This window comes from Canis lupus, chromosome 6 (genome assembly GCF_048164855.1).
Source record: "Canis lupus baileyi chromosome 6, mCanLup2.hap1, whole genome shotgun sequence".
In the NCBI taxonomy this organism is placed as follows: domain Eukaryota; kingdom Metazoa; phylum Chordata; class Mammalia; order Carnivora; family Canidae; genus Canis; species Canis lupus.
Window position 1 is genome coordinate 75806692 of NC_132843.1, and position 20007 is coordinate 75826698.

General features: G+C 34.1%; 1 protein-coding gene across 2 annotated transcripts in view; it reads right to left on the reverse strand.

The window, feature by feature from the left end:
• Window positions 1-208: 208 nt before the first annotated feature.
• Window positions 209-20007, reverse strand: part of ASPM (assembly factor for spindle microtubules) — a 72016-nt gene continuing 52217 nt past the window's right edge. For both annotated transcript variants that reach the window (XM_072831280.1, XM_072831279.1), the window contains exons 19-28: window positions 17471-17637; window positions 16004-16100; window positions 14663-14872; window positions 13139-13288; window positions 12120-12311; window positions 11469-11661; window positions 11155-11309; window positions 9622-9798; window positions 7429-7598; window positions 209-3130 (exon numbers count right to left, since the gene is read on the reverse strand). In XM_072831280.1, coding sequence (XP_072687381.1) covers window positions 3028-3130; window positions 7429-7598; window positions 9622-9798; window positions 11155-11309; window positions 11469-11661; window positions 12120-12311; window positions 13139-13288; window positions 14663-14872; window positions 16004-16100; window positions 17471-17637 — 1614 coding nt within the window. In that variant the 3' untranslated portion in view covers window positions 209-3027. The remainder of the gene's footprint in view (window positions 3131-7428; window positions 7599-9621; window positions 9799-11154; window positions 11310-11468; window positions 11662-12119; window positions 12312-13138; window positions 13289-14662; window positions 14873-16003; window positions 16101-17470; window positions 17638-20007) is intronic.

Sequence of the window (20007 nt, forward strand, 5' to 3'; positions counted from 1 at the left end):
CTTCCTTTACAGCAAATATGAACATGGATGGAATTAAAAGGTATTTTAGGAAAATGGCAATGGAATTCAGATGGCCTCAAAGAGAAAGTAACAGTAGGAGGAAGACCCTTAGCAACATTGTAAACCTATGTCTTTAGTAACACTGTGAAAGTAAATATGTTATTGGACTACTCTTTTAATGTACCTTGATAAAGATCAATTGCAAAGATTGACAGCAAGAAGAATTTATTTCAAATATTCAAACAATGTTTGGCAGGTATGAAACTTAATGATGCTTTGGCATAGCAAGGGCAAAGTTTCGACCAAATTCATTTTGTTTTCATTTAGATCATAATTTTTAAAAATACCAGTATTACAAATAAATTTTCTGAAGTAATAGTGAAATATTCATACAATGAATCTCTACATTGTAAGATCTGTTTCTGAAATAGGCTTTTATAAATTTTTTAGGTAAAAAGGTGTCCTCAATTTATACAAGCTTCAGAAGCTATTTTAGGTGTTGCTCCATAAATATTTCTTGAAACTAGTAAGTTTTTAGAATATTTCCTTTTACATGGGTTGGAAATTTTTACACATACTCAAATATATAAGTATTTCTCTGAATTATTTGAGAAATAATAAAGAAGTTATCACCAAAGTCTTTTCATAGGAAATCTTTGTTGAAAGAGGAACTATAGATGATCACTTTCTTTATGATGAGAATCAATGACTGAACAATAAACAAATTAAGAGCAAGCCTATTAGATGGGGCACCTGGATGGCTCAGTTAGTAGAGCATATCATTCTTGATTTTGGGATTGTGATTTCAAGCTTCTCCCAACCCAAAAGCCAGCCAGCCTATTAGCAAATTTAGCTATTAGCAATAAGCAATCCAAAAGATAGTATTTTCTTATTTAGTAAATGTAAATGTACAAGGCTTTCATTGCTACAGGCAAAAATTTAGAAGTTATAAAGATAATAAACCTGGGGAAAAAAATCACCTATTGAGAAAAATAATTCTGAATACAGAATGCCTAATGTGAATTTATTCCTCTCAAGCATGAAGCCAAAATACAATAGGAATAACAAGCTGTATTAGGGGTATGTAGATAAAACTTTCCAAGGATCTAAAAGCATGGATTTTATTTCCAAAAATCATAGCTATATAACAATATATTTGTTCATACATTTAAAACTAAATTTAAAAAAATGACACCGTATGGTCATAATGACATCTACTGGACATTTGGGTTAATAACAGTTAGTAAGAAGGTTAATTTGAAACTCTTCTAACTTCACCATTAATAAACTCATGTAAAAGAAAATTAGATTGCAGTTAATACATTTATTTTCCTTCTTTAATATAATGTAGTATATCTCTGTAGAAAATAGGTACTTCTAAAGTAAAAGGTTTAATTACTTCTCAGCTAGTCCTCCAAACCACCAACAAATATACAGACAGGCCTTTTAGCTTTCAGGTGTTAGAATCCTGATACAGATTTATCACATAGCTTAGAAGGAATGTAAATAATAAATAAATGTAGGATATTATATAAAATTTTTAAAAATTTAGTCTGGGGCACCTTGGTGGCTCAGTGGTTATATGTTGAACTCTTGGTTTCAGCTCAGGTCATGATCTCAGGGTTGTGGGAAAGAGCTCCCCATTAGTGGGGAATCCACTTGAGATATTCTCTCTCTCTCCTTCTGCCCCTCGCCTCCTGTGCATGTGCACTCTAATAAACCAATCTTAAAAAAAAAAAATTTAGTCTGAGTTTCAACAATAGAAAAAATTTTAACATCTGGAAGTCATATAGTATCCTGTAGTATATGACATATACTACAGTATATAGTATAGTATACAGTATACTATATAGAAATACTTTTTGGTCATAACCATCTTAAATTAATAGCAATAAACATTATACCCTGGTGGTTTAATTTACCAGGATTTCTTATACTAAGATTTTGTTAAATGAAATTTTGAGAAAAGCAAAGCATTGGGAGAGTCAGCAAAAATGTTTGAAAAATACTAAGAATTCCTACACTTTATTGAAAGAAAAAAATGGCAAAGAAGTAACAAAAATTCTACAGTGAATTTCAATATATTCTAACACACCAAAATGGTCTTTAGAGCCATCCTAACCAAATCTCAGCAATTTCAGACTAATTAGATTTAATCCTCATTCTAACAAATTAGTAAGCCAGTTAAATGATCTCTGCATTTTTAGCTACCACTGATTCATTTAAAGTTAAAAACTTTTATGGCTTTCATTTACAAACAGACTTCGGGATGCCATCAGATTTCAAACAGCCACTTGAATTAGGCTTCTGTGGTCCTGAAATCACAGTGGCCTAGTACTAGTAATAGTGACCCAAAACTGTTGAGAATAACAAGTTAGGTTTCAATACCTAATCATGATCAGGTCTATGTATATGATTTTGGTGACAAGTTTCTCTTAAAAGCAACAAAATGCTCTTTTTCGGTCAAATTATAACTCCAATCAGTTCAAAGTGAAGGGCTTTTAGTATATATATAAAGGGGCAGGTTGAATTTAATTTCCCTAAAGGAGCTCACTAGCCTATCTGGATGGTCCAGTTAGTCAGGGAAATAAATGGAGATGTTGTCTAGAGCATTGTGAGATTATTTTATCTTCTTGTCACTTCTAAGTGTGTTGCAGACTCTTTTCTTTCCAAAATTTGTTTTAGAAAAATGCTTCAATTTATCTATAAAATGAGAGTATAAGCTATTGTTTTCTCTTTTGGAATATGATTATATTCAGACTAATATAATATTTTAAGACAAAAGACATGAATAATAGTGTTAGAAATATTTTATGACATTGCAGTTTCTAACATGCATAAAGCTATAAAATAATAAAAGGAACAACAGATTATGAAACAGTTTAGTTATTGTTACATATATATATTTTTTAATTTTAATACAGAGTCAGATTTTAGAAGCTGTACAAAGGAGAGCCAAAAACACTTTACACATTCATGATTAGCTTTAGTATTTTTTACGGTACATACTGAAAATGTTATCATTTACTAGTAAGGAATGCCAAGTGTGTCCATCACCATTTGAATAGCTTGTAGGGGATTTGTGATTTCTTCCATGTTATCTCTTCTCAAAACCCAGTCTGGTTTAAGTCTGTGAAAAGAATAAAAATCTTGGATTAACAAAGTTCTTCCCTTAAAAGAGTTACTTTCACTGTTTTGTCTTAACAAAAATGTGGCCACTCCTGAACACTGCAGATTCCTTACAACCGTCTCACCTGTTTGAGAGGTTACTGCCTTTTACCACTGTCAGGTTATTTCTCACCATCCTTCCTCCTTTGAGGCTTATGCTATTTAGCTCTCTTACTACTGCCTTCTGGTCTTCTAATAAACTCCTGGTATTTTGTTCTTTGTAACTTGTTAGAAGACCCTAACTTGGTCTTCTCGGCTCCTGCCACCATTCTCAGTAACTTCAACATCCTTGTAGCTAGCCCCAAATCCAACAATCTCATCTGTCAGTTTTGTCCCCCTTTCCTTCTGTTCTACCTCAATTGACTCCATCTTCCATGATCACATAATAGCCTTCGTCGTCAGCAAGTACCACACCACTGACTTCTCAATCTGAGACTGCCATTCTCCCACCACTTCTGATTCATCCATGTTGTTTGATTTAATACATCTACTGTATTTAATCTTCCACCCCATGAGATCTCTAATTCATTGACCTCAACATGTACCTATCACTCATCATAATGCTGACATCACTTCCCTCCTTATCTAGTGTAGGTCCACCAATAGAATCCCCTTGGCAAATTTCATTCATTCTATTGTTTCTCTTTCCTATTAAATTCATATGGAAAGTTCTATTTGGATTCCAAGTTGAATCCAAATATCAGACTTCTCCATTCCCGTATAGCTGAACAGGAGGAAAAGAAAGACTGCAGAAACAGGATGATTGATTTTATGTCAATAATTACAAAACTAAATGAGTGCTTGCAATTGCCTAGTATGCTTCCTTCCTCTTTCCCCAAGATGATCATTTTATTCCTTTCTTCTCTTCAAATGTCTCTGCATACCCTCTCTGGTCTGCTTTTGAGCTGATGCTTATAATCTCATGCTTCATTAGGAAAATAACATCCATCAGAGGGGGGCTCATCCATCTTTCTCACATAACTCTCTACTACGTTATACATTTCCATCTTCTTATTTCCTGTTAAAAATCTAAACATCTCTTAATTGGTAAGTGGTCAAAGTGTGGTAAAGCCATACAATGGAACAGTACTCTGTGACAAGAGGGAATGAAACTATAATTCATGCATCAACATAAATAAACTTCAAAAAGATTAAACTAAAAAAAAAAATCCAGTCACAAGAAGCTGTATACTGTATGATTCCACTTGTGTAACAATGTAAAAAACACAAAACTAAAAGTATTGAAGATAAGCAGTTGCCAAAATCTAGGGGTTAAAAGGAGATAACTGATTGCAAAGGGGCACAAAGTAACTTTGGTGTGATAGAAATATTTTTTCTCAGTTGAAAAAAAGGAGAAGCTATTCACTTATGTTAATCAGACTTTTAAAAACATAACTGGTATTAAAAGTATCAGTCCCTTAAATAGAAATCATATGTAGAAATGGTTCTCACTAATATGTTTAAAGCAAGTAGGCTCTCTTTTGTTATACCGTGAAATATGCAAGCATAAATCCAATTTACAACTACTATATAGTTTATTAGTAATTATAAAGCTAACCACTATGTAACTCAGGTCAAAAAATAGTGCATTGTCAACACTGTAGGATTTATGCCTTGTAGAGAAGTGCTGAGTGATGGAAATGGAGACAGGGAAGGAAGGGAGGGAGGAAGGAAAGAAGGAAATTAAACATCATGAGTTAACATAGTTCATCAAAATCAATTAAATCTTTAATTAATAAGGTAAAACCAGAAAATGCTAAATTAATCCTTTTAAATAAAATTTTCTTTGCCTCAGCAAAATGTAAAAGTCATAGTTCTAATGTTTTGAATTTTGGGCCAAAAATGAATTCATAAATAATAACAAATTTATATATTAAATCAGTATTATAATTCTAATTTATAACATCTAACAGAAGGATGTTGCTGGAGTTCTCTACAACAGAAAACCAATTTTTCTATGTAAATCGTATTCTAATAAACCTGACTCTAAAAACTATGTAACAGAATGTTTAAATTACTAGAGAAGTTTCTAAATGCTGACTCAAAGCGTCTGAACTTCTGGCAATTCAGAGCAGAAACTGAGTTTGCAGCCTGGCATGGATCTGGGAGTAAGAACTTAAGAGTGGCACAAAAAGGCATGAGGTGTTCAGGTTTGCTTTTGTGACAAGACTCATATTCAGATGGTCTTGTGTACCTGGTCTCTCTGGGTGGTCTATTTGGTGGTCTTATCTTTTTGTGATGCCAAGATTCATCAACAGATTTGATTATTGTCACCTATATCAATTTAATTCATCTAAAGCTTTGCTATCAAACTTGCATAAATCATGGACTAGAGAAGACCTATTATTTCATTAGGGGCTACAAAATAGGGATAGTTTCATATTCTCTCTGCGTTTATTAAACAATTTTTTAATAGAAAATTCCGACATCAACCATTTGATTACCCTATACAGTATATATAAGAAAAATGGGACACACTTGATTCTTTCCTTTTACCCATAGTAAGCATCACGAGTTGTTTATGTAGCATCCTTCAAGGGTAACCAACGATTTTTTCCCCTTAGTATCATCAAAAACTCATGAATTTTTCATGAGATATTCCATTTGTTTTTCAATTCTCAATCTGTATGTGTCACCACCTCCCCACTAGCCTCCATCTTGCTGAGTCCAATGGGCATTTTTCAGACCTTATCTAACAACCTCTCAGTAGTATTCCACACAGTTGATGTGACACTACTCTGGAATATCCTCTATCCAATTACCAATTCTTCTTCAGAGCTGTTGGCTGGTTCTTTCTCTGAGTTCGGGAGAAATGGGTTCTGAGGGTTGGTTTGGGAATTTCTTTTCTAGGTATTCTCTTCCCCTAAGGTGATCACATTTATTACCACAGCCTTAAATGTGATCTAATGATTCCTGAATTTCAATCTCTCAACTGATTCTTCTGCCTAGAACCACAGCCCTGATTTTCTAATGGCTTGTTTGGCTTTTCCTCTAATTTGTCACAGGTATCTTAGGCTTACCCAAAACAAAACCCATGATTCAATGCCCCCTCCCACCCTATCTTCTGTCCTTTCAACTTTTATTTCTTGTAATTACATCCCAGTTTCCCAGTGATGCTATTTTAGCAGGTCCTGTAAGTTACTCTCTATCCTAGCAGTTACCACAATCTTAATTACTTTATTCACTTATTTGCTTACTGTGATTCTCCTGAAATTACATAACTCCATGCTATGCAATAATCACAAGTTCACCACCTATGGCAGATCCATAGGATTCTTACTCTCACACTGATAGAGGTGTCTGCTTGGTTAACCAGATAAGCTAATACCCATTTTAAAAAAATTTCTAAAGCTACCTGTCTTAAACTAATTAAACTTCTATTATTATCTCTCTAGGTCTGCTGTTGACTGAATGACCAGCCTCCCCAAAAAAGATATGTCCACATCCTAATCCTTAGAACCTGTAAATGTTACTTTATTTGGAAAAAGGGGTCTCCACAGATATACCTCACTGATGGATCTTGAGATAAGATCATCTTCTATTACCTGAACTGGCCCTAAATCCAATAAGGTGGAGGGAGAAGAGGCCCATGTGAAGACAGAGGCTTAGAATGGAGTTATACAGCCGCAAGCAAAGGAATACCTAGAGTCACCAAAAACTGCAAGAGTCAAGGAAGCATAGTGCCCTAGAGCCCTCAGAGAAAGTAAGGCTTTGCTGACACCCTGACTTTGAATTTCTGGTTTCAAGAACTGTCAGAGAATCAGTTACTGTTTGTTGTTTAAGGCCACCAAGTTTGTGGCAATTTGTTATAGCAGCTCTAGGGAAACTAGTACAAGGTCTCATAAAGAACTTCTTTAGAAGAAGAAATTTCAAGTATTAGGGAGATTAGGAGAGGAGCTGGAAGTTGGTATTGTAGCCAGGAGGGATTTTCAGCAGCTTTTGAACAGTATAGCTTGTTCTACATGAAAGAAAAAAAAACTTATATAGTAAAGCTTATTATAAAAAGCTAATTGTTAGACTTAGCAGTTAACTATTTAATACAAGGAATTTATCAAATGACTATTAAATACCCTAAGCCACAGTATTATTACTTCATTATTTACTGAGATTGTCTACTTTAGAGTTACTGAAGATTCTATTCTTATTCATATGTTGTTTCTCCATTGTCAAGCACAGTATCTTACTCAATAAATGTTTGTTAAATGAATGAATGAGTGAATGAACAGTGACATGAAACTACAGAGTTCATTTATTGCTTACCTTGAAACTATTCTGGTTCTTACAGGTGTTTCTGGAATAAAGGGAGTACTTATAGAAGAATTCATCTTTTGTTTATAAAGTGTTCTCTCAGTATTCATTTTATGTTTACGAGCTGTAAGCTTGTAGAGACTATAAATACGGTCAACAACTTTGGACTTACTTCGAACACTCTAAAAAAGAAAATGTACATTTATTAAAACTAATAAAAATTTTGGATCCCTTTTTTGCTAGTAAAATCAGCCATAATAGCCACTATACGGTAAACTTACGAATCTTTAACAAAATCAAAAGCCATGTTTTCCAAGTTCAGCAGTTAGACGTTTAACTTTTAATTTGCAAGAAAATTATATAAAGGTAAATATTTAAAAAATTGTACACCTAACTCCATACTGAATAAACAGGTAAATATTATTATAGTCCTTATACCTATTATATCCAGTTACCAAGTCCTGCGAACTTTCTCTAAGTTTCCAAAATTATCTACTTATCTCTCACAGCCCTAGGTCAGGTACAGTATTTTGCCTAGACCACTACATAGCTATACCTCTCTCCTTCCTGAATGGTCTCCCTACTTCCACACATGCTTTCTCAAATCCATTCTTCAATCAGTAGCCAAAGTCATGTTAGAACTTAAACTACAACATACTCCCTTGTGTAAAATCCTTCAGCGGTTTTGTTCTCAGGATGAAGGCCAGAATCCTATGAGGGTCTCACCACAGAAAAGCTTGAAATGTATTTATGGTTACAACAGGAGGATGAGGAGTCACACAGGCCTGGTTTTCTACCTTACTAGGATAATCTGTTACTTCCCTCAAGTAAATGGGAAATGGCTAATTATATAATGGTAATAAATTTTATTTTTAAAATTCAGTTTACTCAAAACAGAGGCGCAAAGAAAGGAGGGAAAAATAAAACAAGACAAAATCAGAGAGGGAGACAAACCATAAGAGACTCTTAACCATTGGAAACAAACTGAGGGTCCCTGGAGGGGAGGCAGGTGGAGGGATGGGGTAACTGGGTGATGGACATTAAAGAGGGCATGTGATACAATTTAAGTACTGGGTGTTATATGTAACTGATGAATCACTGAATTCTACTTCTGAAACTAATAATATGGTAAATGCTAATTACTTGAATTTAAATAAAATAAAAATTAAAACAAATAAATATCCTTATACATAGCTTAACAAAATAAGAATGTAAATATAACATTATAATAAATTATGTAAATGTAATAATGAAAATTTCCCCCAAATCAGAGTATCTTCCAATAGAATGGCTTAATAAAATTCAGTGTATTCATATTCATAGCTGTATAGCAATTTAAAGGAAAGATGTATTAACAATGCATTTAATGAGGAGTGCATGGGTGGCTCTGTCAGTTAAGGTCCAACTCTTGGTTTTGGCTCAAATCATGATCTCAGGGTCATGAAATGGAGGCTCACGTTTGGCTCTGAGCTAGGTGTGGAGCCTGCTTAAGATTTTCTGTGCCCCATCCCATTCATGCACTTTCTCTAAAATAAAACCAAAAAGCTTAGAAAAACATATTAAATGAAAAAAGCAAATTTCAGAGTGATTTGTTCTTATGGTACCAATTACACTAAAAACATATACACAGATGGTTGAAACAGGTGAAGGGAATAAAAAGCATACTTATGATGAGCAGAGTCATGTATAGGATTGCTGAATCATTATATTATACACCTGAATCTAATAGAACATGTATGTTAACTACACTGGAATTTAAATTTAAAAATACAAAAAAAAGGGATCCCTGGGTGGCGCAGCGGTTTGGCTCCTGCCTTTGGCCCAGGGCGCGATCCTGGAGACCCGGGATCGAATCCCACATCGGGCTCCCGGTGCATGGAGCCTGCTTCTCCCTCTGCCTGTGTCTCTGCCTCTCTCTCTCTCTCTCTCTCTCTGTGACTATCATAAATAAATAAAAAAAATTAAAAAAAAAAATTAAAAAAAAATACAAAAAAAAATTCAGTTTAATACGTTAGAAAGACCTCCTGTATCAACAGAACACACCCAATGCAACACATAAACACCTCCTATATATCAACACAAAAGGCAGGTTTGAACATATACAAAACCCTATTTAAATTGGGATAGTTACTGAAGGAAAAATGTGAAAGTCTCAGACCTAAGAACCTAGAAAGATAACCTCAAAGCAAGAGAACTAGTACTTACAGAGGCCCTATTCGTTGTCTTCAATAAAACAGCTAACAAACAACAGGTTTTTGTAAAAATGCTTCCACCCTTGTCTGCAACTTTGTCACCAGGTTTTTCACGGTACATTTGCAAAAGGTCCAGCAGTGTATCTATGCAGTTTTCTACATCAGAAACTGCTGCAGTAGTTTTCTCATACTTGAACAGAATAAAAGCAAACATTATAGTAAACACATGTAGCCTTAGAAATAGCCCAAGCAAAAAAGTTCAAAAAGTTTTTGATCTAATACAGCAAGTGCAAAGGACTTCATGAAATGATTCCTTGGTAAAACTATCATTTCTGGATCCATTTTATATTCATGTCTGCATTTTAATAGTTTTTTTTCTTCCCAAATTCCACAAAATATGAATCAGATCTAAAATCTTTGAATGAACACCTTAAAGTAGATAAAAACAAGATTAACGACAAGCCAATTTTACTGAGAACCTCTTAGGAAAAACTTATTTGTGATAGCTAATCATAGGATAAAATAAAGACTAAGAATATATTTTTCCTGCTTCAATTACCTAACTGTATCATTAGATTCATGTTGAAATTTACATGGGAACAAATAATGCCAACGATACTAAGATAAAAATAACAAAACCTTATTAACAGTTAACATTTATCTGGCACTTTTACATATGAAGCATATTATATATGTGGACTCATTTCATTATCACAATAACATTGTGATTACTATTATACTATATATTATTATTACTATACCCATTTTACAGTTAAAGAAAGTAAAGTGGAGAGAGGCTAAGTAACCTATAATAAGCTGCAGAGCTGTGATTCAAACCCAGGCAGCATGGCATCAGTCTGTGTTCTTAAACCACCACTTCTCAGTAAGAAAATATCAGGTAAAATCTTCTAAGTTGTGGCTGAGGGATTGGGTAGGGAAGATAAATTTGTCATCTCAATACTTTCGATTGCATGCATTAGTTTAGTGTAGATATCTGCCAAGTTTTTTTAAGCCAAAAAACTTAATGCTAATACCTATATAGAATATTATGTACAGGATAATTAAGTGATAGCAGATTATAAGAGGTTCTACTGTTTTGATACAACGGAGTGGACACCAGCTCTAGAGGTGGACAAAAAAGGACCCAAATTCAGCTCTACCAATTATCATAATGAAGTGCTTAGGCAGGAGACTTAATTTCTATAAGAATTATTATTCCTTCTCTATAAAATAGGAATAATAACACAAATTGCCTTAGAGGATTATTTAAGAACTAAATTAAATGATGCATGAAAAACACTAGCATGTAGGAATAAATGTTAGTAATCATTGTTACTAATAACATAAAGATAGAAGAAATAACACCATAAAAAGTGTTTCTATGTACAATTATGTTAACAGATTAAATATTTTTCCCCCTAAGACTATTGCACATAAGGGAATTTTTAACTGGGTGATCTAAGTTCTAGCGGTGAGCAAATATGAAGTTAATCTGCTGGGTCAGATTTCTTGCAAGGAACAATTAATTATTAAAATGGAAAATTACCTTAGCGACATTAAGCAAGACTTGTACAGCATATCTGATGACTTCCATACAAGGAATGCTACGATTACAACTTCGGATCAAAACAAATATTTTAGAAACTGCTCCACTCTGGGCCATGTTCTCGCAACAAAGTGGAGATAATCTAGTAACTACCTCTGAAAGGAGGGGAAAAAAAAAAGGGAGAGAGAGAGATAAATTCATAGCAACAAAATGAAGTTTTAGCTAATACAGTATTATAACATCCTTTGTACACTCAAAGGTAAAAAATGCATTTCTAACCGTATTTATACAAGATATTGTTAAAACAAACTAACCTAGGTGCTTTAAGGCCTCAAGAATAGCAGAAAGGTGCTTATAGGTCAAAAGATAATGAAGTGCAAGCGCAGTTCTTTTGTAAAGTTTGTTTTCTTCTCGAATCTCCCTGTTAACAAGTTGAAGACTTAGTCGTATAGCTTTAATTTTTGTACAATCATTTTTCTTCCTCCAAGAGTATCCTCTCCATAATGCCTTAAAGGGACAAAACACAGTAATTTTAAGATTACAACCCATGATGTTTTGAACTTCTATCTACATCTATTTCTACAAAATAAGTATTTCAGTAAATTTATAGGATATAATCAGACACATTGCAAATAAGACCTCAATTCACGTTCTAATAAACAACAAAATCAATTTTTCTGAAAAGAATTATATATAATATCCCTGTATATAACCCAAAACATCATTCATGGACTACAGATGTCTAAATCTATTTAAAAAGTCAAAATACTTTTTTATCTCTTAATCCTAAATATCTCTAGGGAAATTTAAAAATGAAGGACTTAGCAAAGATACAGTATTTATGAATTATTCAACTGGAGAACCTCAGCTTTTTAAAATGTATGTGACTGTGTTTTTAAAATGTTAGATACCATGTAGGTGAATTATAAACCAAAGTCTGGAACTAACATCATATTTCCAGTTACCTGAATTCTACTGATTGCATTATTAAATTTTTCCTGTTTTTTACGGAGGAGGAAACGGCGTACTGCTTTCTGTATTACTGATGCAGCTCTATTTTGCTGGCTCATACATTCTGGAACTTCATGCTGACTTGTGAGGATGCTAGGGTATTTCTGAGCAAACCTCTTTTGCTGTAATCTTGTTCGAAACCACCTCTGTTTAAAACATAGAGATTTTCTTTATTTCTTGTTTTTGAAATAAATACCTATATACACATAAATACACAAATGAAATAAACAGAACATTATACTGAAATACCTTTCAACCCTCCCCAGTGACACTACTTCTCCACTCCGCTTGGTGCAAATCTTCCAATCCTCATTGGGTGTATGTGTGAATTTAACCTTGCACAACACAACCTTCATTTCACAATTGACACAAATTCTTTCAAGCTGTATGTGTCATTCTGCAAATTACTTTCTCACTCAATACTTTGCATATATCTTAATAAATAGTGTTCTTATCCAGAATACATAAGTAATTGCTATAAATCATAACAAATAAGAACATCCAAAAGAGAAAAGGGCAAAGTATATGAAACACACACATTAAAAAAAAAAAAAAAAAAAGCACACAATCCACAGGTAATCATTTGAATAGCCAACGCATGAAACATTTTTTAGAACTGATAGCAATCAAAGGAAATCCAGAACAAAATGAGATTCAATTGGCCATTCATCAAAATAGCAAAAATCAGAGTCTTTAATGCTCTGTGTTGGCAAGAATGTAGGGAAACAGGTACCCTTAGACTTTGCTACAAGTATAAATGAGTACAATTATTTCAGAAAGTAATTCACAGATTTATTCTTGTACCTTAAAACATCAACCGATTTCTAACCCATCAAGCCATCCTAAATATGTCATCCTATAAGCAAAAGGCAAAACACTGTATGACCTTAGCATAAGGTATTTGGAAATTATTTATTAAAATAGAAAATGTATAACAAAAACTATATAGTTTTGCTGCAAAAGAAAAGCTAACCTGGATACAGATGACTGCATTAACCTGCTTGTTAGCATTCTTCATAGCCATGTGACGTTTGTATGCTCTTTGAATTTTAAGAGCAGACAGGTGATAATATGCAGCTGCTGTGAAGTGAAGAAGTCTGATTTTGGTTCTTTGTTCTAAAATCTATATGAGAAAAAAAAAATAAAATCTATATGAGAAATAAAAAATTAACCAATATTTGACTCTTAAGACAACTGATCAATGTTTATATTTTTTTATATCCTTAATACCAAATTATATAAATTAGCAATAAGTTAACTTTTAATTATTAACATCATACTTACATTGTAACTCAAGGTGATTATAATCCTTTACTATACAGTATTTCCATATGTGTAACCCTTAATGTAGGGTATAAAAAGCAAACTTATATTTTGGGCACTTAAGAACAGTATTTAATTTAACTAGACTACACAAAAAGTTAATTAAAGCTTTGACTGTAATGGAAGAAGTATATGAATACTAAACTCAAAAAAATTACAGTATTCTAAGCACAACTGCTGGAGAGGGTCATAGTAAGTCAGACAAAATTATCTGAATCAATTTCTCCAATTATTAGGTAGTCTTTTTTTTTTTTAAGATTTTATTTACTTATTCATGAGAGAGAGAGAGAGAGAGAGAGAGGCAGAAGCAGGCTCCATGCAGGGAGCCTGACGTGGGCCTTGATCCCGGGTCTCCAGGATCACACCCTGGGCTGACGGCGGCGCTAAACCGCTGAGCCACCCGGGCTGCCCATGGGTAGTCTTACACAAATCTAGCACAAGACTCTTGTAGCAGAACCACTCTATAGTGGCCTTCAGACCTCCAATTTATATTTAATGAACACAATATAAAATATTTCTTCTTTTTAATTTCAAATTTAAGGATTTTGTCTTTGCCAGTGCTTCATATATTTATTGGACACCAAAAAGTCATGAACTCTGTGGAAGGGAGTCTCTCGCTGAAGATGTGGAAGTTACAGAGGAATTGTAGCTCATAACACCTCAGAGTTGCTTGGTGAAGTAAATGGCTACTTGAACAACCACCTTCTTCTCATGTGGAGCTCTTCCCTCAACCTTCTTTCAGTTCCTTTGTTAAGATTCATTACAAGAGAAAATTTAGTTTGCACTTTAGGTGAGCATCAATGTGAAACAAGCTCATAGAACAAAAATCTACAGCAGCCAGTGACCTTGTTACATGGCTCTGCAGAAGCTGAATCAATTCAAGTTAATGGTTATATTAGTTCTGAAATTATTCTCCAAAACCTAAAATTTCTTAACATCAAATTCTTTCTCTTTCTCTCTTTTTTTGATTCTATTTATTTATCCATGAGAGATACAGAGAGGCAGAGGGAGAAGCGCCTCCCTACGGGAAGCCCGATGTGGGACTTGATCCCAAGGACCCCAAGATCACAATCCGAGCCAAAGGCAGATATGCTCAACCACTGATCACCCAGGTGCCTCAACATCAAATACTTTCATTTCATAAAACTGAGATATTCTACTTAAAAATACTTACTCTTTTTCTTACTAACCAACCACGCACTAGTGCTTGTAGAACAACTGTAGATTTTTTTAATTCTACATATTTTATCCTTTGACATTTTCCGGCCTTTCTGGCTCGTATATATCTCTGTATGGTCAAAGCAGCAGACTTCTGCCGGAGAAAGACCTGCCTTCCTTTGTATCTTCTAAAATTCGCTTGGATCAAACAAGCAGCTTGATGTCTCTATAAGGAAAAATTTGCAAGTGACATTAATAGAAAGAGGCTTAGTAATTTCAACCCACTGGAGGTTTTTGAATTTCTCAATGTAAAATGAGATGGTATAATTGTGATTTTTCTTTACACTTTTAGCTTAAGAACATCATTATTTCATATACAAGAAAAGGTGATGGTATATAATTTCTAACCTATATAGGTCTATAGCTAAAAACTAAGTTTTTATTAAGGCACAAGCCAAGGTTGTTAGATCTATCTGGTACTCTTTCCCTCCCATCTTCTGATACTTCTCATTGTGAGGGAGAAAAGGACTAATATTACCACAGGACAAATACATGTAATAAAAATGTTAGCAGTATAAAGAACAGAATGGGCATTATAAACAGCTATCAGAGAAGATGTTTGTTGCTGCAAGAACCATAAAGTACATCTTAGAACCGTACATCTTAGATTTTTCAGTTATATAACATCCTGACAGCCAAAGTCTAAGACATCTGAAGAAGTCTATAAATTAAAATGGGAACTAGGTTTGCTTTACAACACAGATTCCCCCACCAACTGGCTGAATGACCTTGGGCAAGTCACTTTACCCCTCTACACCTCAGTTTCCTGATTTGTAAAATAGGTATGCTAATAACTACTTCAGAGGGTGATTTATGAGGATCTAATTAGTAAAAATACACTAGTCGGTATAATAATAATGGCTACTTAATAGGGAATATTATATGAATGCTGAAATTTATAAGTAGCATATTAATTTTAATTTCTTTAATAAAAAGCTATAGGTACTGCAGCTATTCTAAAACTTTGATGTTAAATATTTTTAATAGATCAATTGTAGCTTAAAGACTTTAATATATCATTAAGTATTTGACTTATAGTAGACAAAATGTGCTTCCTCCAAATAAATTATTTACTCTAAAATTAGTTACTTCAAACTTGGGTTTGAGAATATTTTGTAAATATAAATATATAAACAAAAATATTCATAAAAAGCATTTTTATGGGTGAATATGATTTTTAATTGACTGCAATAATGTGTTTAAAATGTATAGTTAACAAAAAACATTTTTTCATTTTTTGTTTTGTTTCCTAAAATAGTTCCTTGTAAATGAGCTGGTTTTAAATTTCTGCACCTACTTTAATCATTAAGAAGTGTTCACAAGCTATTCTTCCAGAAAGTATAGCTCTCCATTTTCTCTGAATGATAATTGTTGATGCTCTCACATTCAGAAACCTAAAAAGCAGTTATTGAAAAGCAATTACAAATTTCTTTAATCTACTCAATAAGTATTTATTGTCCATACCTCCCCCCATGCTAAATACTAGAGAAAGAAAATAAAGTGGAAAAGTATAATTTACATTTAAATTAGTAGCATTCAGAATTCTACACACACACACACACACACACACACACACCTGACACATGGAAAAGTTTTGTAGTTGGCAAAATTGGCATATTCCAGTGGCAAGAAGTATGAATTTCTAGAATGAGAAAGAATTCTGAGCAGGATCAAAAGAAAGTACAATTATCCAGACCTAGACAAAGCCTAGATAAAGAAAATGGCAGGGTATAAAATCTGAGTCCATATAGCAAGTGGGTAATAAGCAGACAGGAGGGGGTCCCAAAGAGAACTTAGGAGATTAATAGCATCAGGCAAATGAGATGGACATTTGTTTGAAAGGAAAATTGGCATCGTGCAAATATCTACAAAGAAATATTCTGTAAGTAGAACTGAAGAACTTAGAAAGTGAGGGCTAGAGATTAAACTTTCGGTGTCAACATAGTGATAATACATAAAAACTTAGAATGGATTTAACTTAACATCATGTTGCCACATTTCTTAGAAAATAAAGCTGAATGTCAATGAGAAAAATTCAGCATTTTGGAACAGGAAACTTAGACAGTGGCTAACACCTGATAGCAGCAACTATACCATCTTTATATGGTAAGCCCTGAGCTTCTATCCATGGAATCTACCAAAAAAACTCTTCTTACACTAGTGTGCTCTCAAAAAACAATCTTTAAAATCACCACTGATACAATAATTCATTAATTCTGGTAACTGGAGAGAAATCCTTATATTATGAAATAAAAATAATATAGATAACCTGGTAAGAGTTTAACAAATGAACCAGGAATCAGAAAATACAATGAATATAAATAAGTTGGTAATTAGGTCTTCATCACTAAGGTATGTGAGGGCAAGGTAAAAAAGAAAAAAAAAAATGAGTTAGAAAGCAAATTTTGCCAGTCGCTAAATTGACAAACAAAATGGACCAACGCACTAATAAGGAAACCAAGATCTTACTGGATTATTTTATTCACTTCCCATCCGTCCCATCCTTACCCTGATCCCTATGAACTCAAATCAAGTTTGAGTAAGTATTTTTTACTGAATTATATCAAGGCTCTATCTCAATCCCAATCTTAGAGATATACTTTCTTTCATTAATGGAGAACGCTAACAAAACAAACCATACAAGTTAACCATAGCAAATATTTTAAAGAAAAATCAATAAGCAGTATTATTTTATATAAAGACTTGGCTACCACACACACACACATAACCATCATACTCTCCCCACACAGCTATGATATGTTACCGTCTTCTCTCCAGTTTGGTGTAGAAGCAACCTTGAATGATTTTAACAGCTTTTAATACAGCTAGATAGTCTTTACGTGCTTTCCAATACCTATACCAGGCTTGAATCTTGCAGGCAGCTTTCACTTGATGTAAATATTTCCTGGCTTTATAGCTCCTCCACACAGCCTTTTAAATACAGAAATTTAACAAATATGCAATGAGATATGTTTTCTTGCAAACTGAAGAAAAATCAGTATTAAAGACAGCTAGTGTAAGGTTAAGTAGACAAAAATCAATTGCAGAAATACAGTCACATGACAACTCTACTATTAGGCTCATTCACTGCTGATACATATGAGTCCTCTGAGGACAGTGGGGCTAACCACAGTGAAAACCTACTATGTGCTTTATTACATATAACCTGGAGCTGGATGAGAGCTAAGACTAATAAAATCCTAACAAATATTTCTAAATTGTAATATGTGTACAGTGTCTGAAAAGCCATATAGGCACATTGTTCTCACTATCTCAATCCATCTGGAAGAACAGAAGGGAAAGGAACACACTGATTACCCTACTTCCTGGAATCTTTCCCACCTCCCATCCTACCTCCCTTATGTATATCCTGGGTTTTGTGTCCAGGCTGCAGCAGACTCCTGAGAGCAACTCTCTATCATAGGACTATCAGTTTTTCCAATTTCTGCATCCTTACGGCTGACTAAATGTTTAAGTGACAGCTATAACTTATTAAGCCCTTAGCACTGTACTAAGGGACACTGTAGGTCCTTACAAAACCATAATACCATATAATACCTTATATAATACCATATAATATCATTATATAATTTAGAGATGAGTAAATCAAGAGAAACTGAGTAACTTGTGAATGTGCAGGTAATAAATGGAAAAGGTATCTTATTTATTCTTTATAGATATCTCATAACAGAAATTGATGTTGGGGAAGAAAAGACCTGTTACACCACAAAGCTGGAAGGCAACAGAGTCAAGATCTGAACCCAAGTCTGTTTCACTCCAAAACACCTACAATAAATACTGCAGCCACACCTTATGGGGTAGAGGAAGAGGAGGGGGAGCAGGCTCCAGAAGTCACCTGACAGGCAAGAATGATATGAATGTCGAAATTACTCTTGTGATGTCCCTGACTTACTCAGACTGTATCAATGTGGTTTTAACGTAAACAAACCTGAATACTAACACACTGGTATTCAGTGGGAGCCAGGTATCAGTATTTTTAAAAATTCCAAATGACTCTAATGTGCACTAAAGTTTGAGTCTACTGATTATATGTTAAAAACTAGATGTGTAAAATATAATTTTTAAATTTAATTACATATGAGAAAAATAGCTAAAATTTCCTAAGATTATTTTGCTTTTCTGTCATTTGACAGAAAACCCTAACTAATACATCCAGTTAACCTATTTCAACCATTAACTTCTTGGGCAACATTTAAAATTTGAGCATTCTTTTCTTCCTCTCCCGCATTCTTGGTTTCTTGATCAGTTTTTCTTGTTCTCTCTTACTACCATGTTTTGGCTTCTCTTCTCAATATTCTCAAATGTTGACATTCTTCAGGGTTTGAGTCCCAAGCAGATCCTCTTCTTTTACCCATTTTCTACATTATTCCTGGGTGATCCTATCACTCCCACGACTTCAATTATCACATGTATGGCAATAATGTAGAAGTCAAATTCTGAAATCTGTACTACTCTCCAAACTCCAAACACAGCCAACTACCTCGCTAGACTGCTCACCTGAGACATCTGTTAGGTACTTCAACTTCATCATATACCCCAAACTGAATTCATCATCAGTCTTCCAATCTGCTCCTCTCTTTGCTCCTTGTGTCCGTGAACGGTAACATCTGCTGAGCTACTTGAGCCATACCTATGGCTTGGATGCTTGTTTATACTCTATATAATGCAAATATTACCTCTTCCATCCCATTGTCACTACATCTTACTAAACTATCTTTTACCTGACCTAATGCCAAGAGCCTCCTGAGTGGTCTCCCTACTTCCCTTCCGGTTCCTCTTCCACATTCCTGCCACAGTAGTTTTTTATTTTATTTTATTTTTTTTATTTTTTATTTTTTCAAATATATTTTTTTAAGATTTATTTATTTATTTATTCAGAGAGAGCGAAAGAGAGGCAGAGACACAGACGGAGAGAGAAGCAGGCTCCATGCAGGGAGCCCGACGTGGGACTCCATCCCGGGTCTCCAGGATCACACCCTGGACTGCAGGTGGCGCTAAACCGCTGCGCCACCGGGGCTGCCCGTCACAGTAGTTTTTTAAAAATAAAAATATGATTCTGGTTTTCTCCATTTAAAATTCTTCTAGAACTTCTTTTAATCTAGTGGAAGAGACTAAACTTGTGTCTATATCTCACAAAGCTCTGTGAAATCTCACTCCCTCTACTGTCAACCTGGTCTCACATTACTTTTTACACTATACCACACACACACTCTCATTTTTAAATTCTGTGTTATCTCCTACAGGGGGATACACTAGATACATTTTATTGGGCTATTTTGA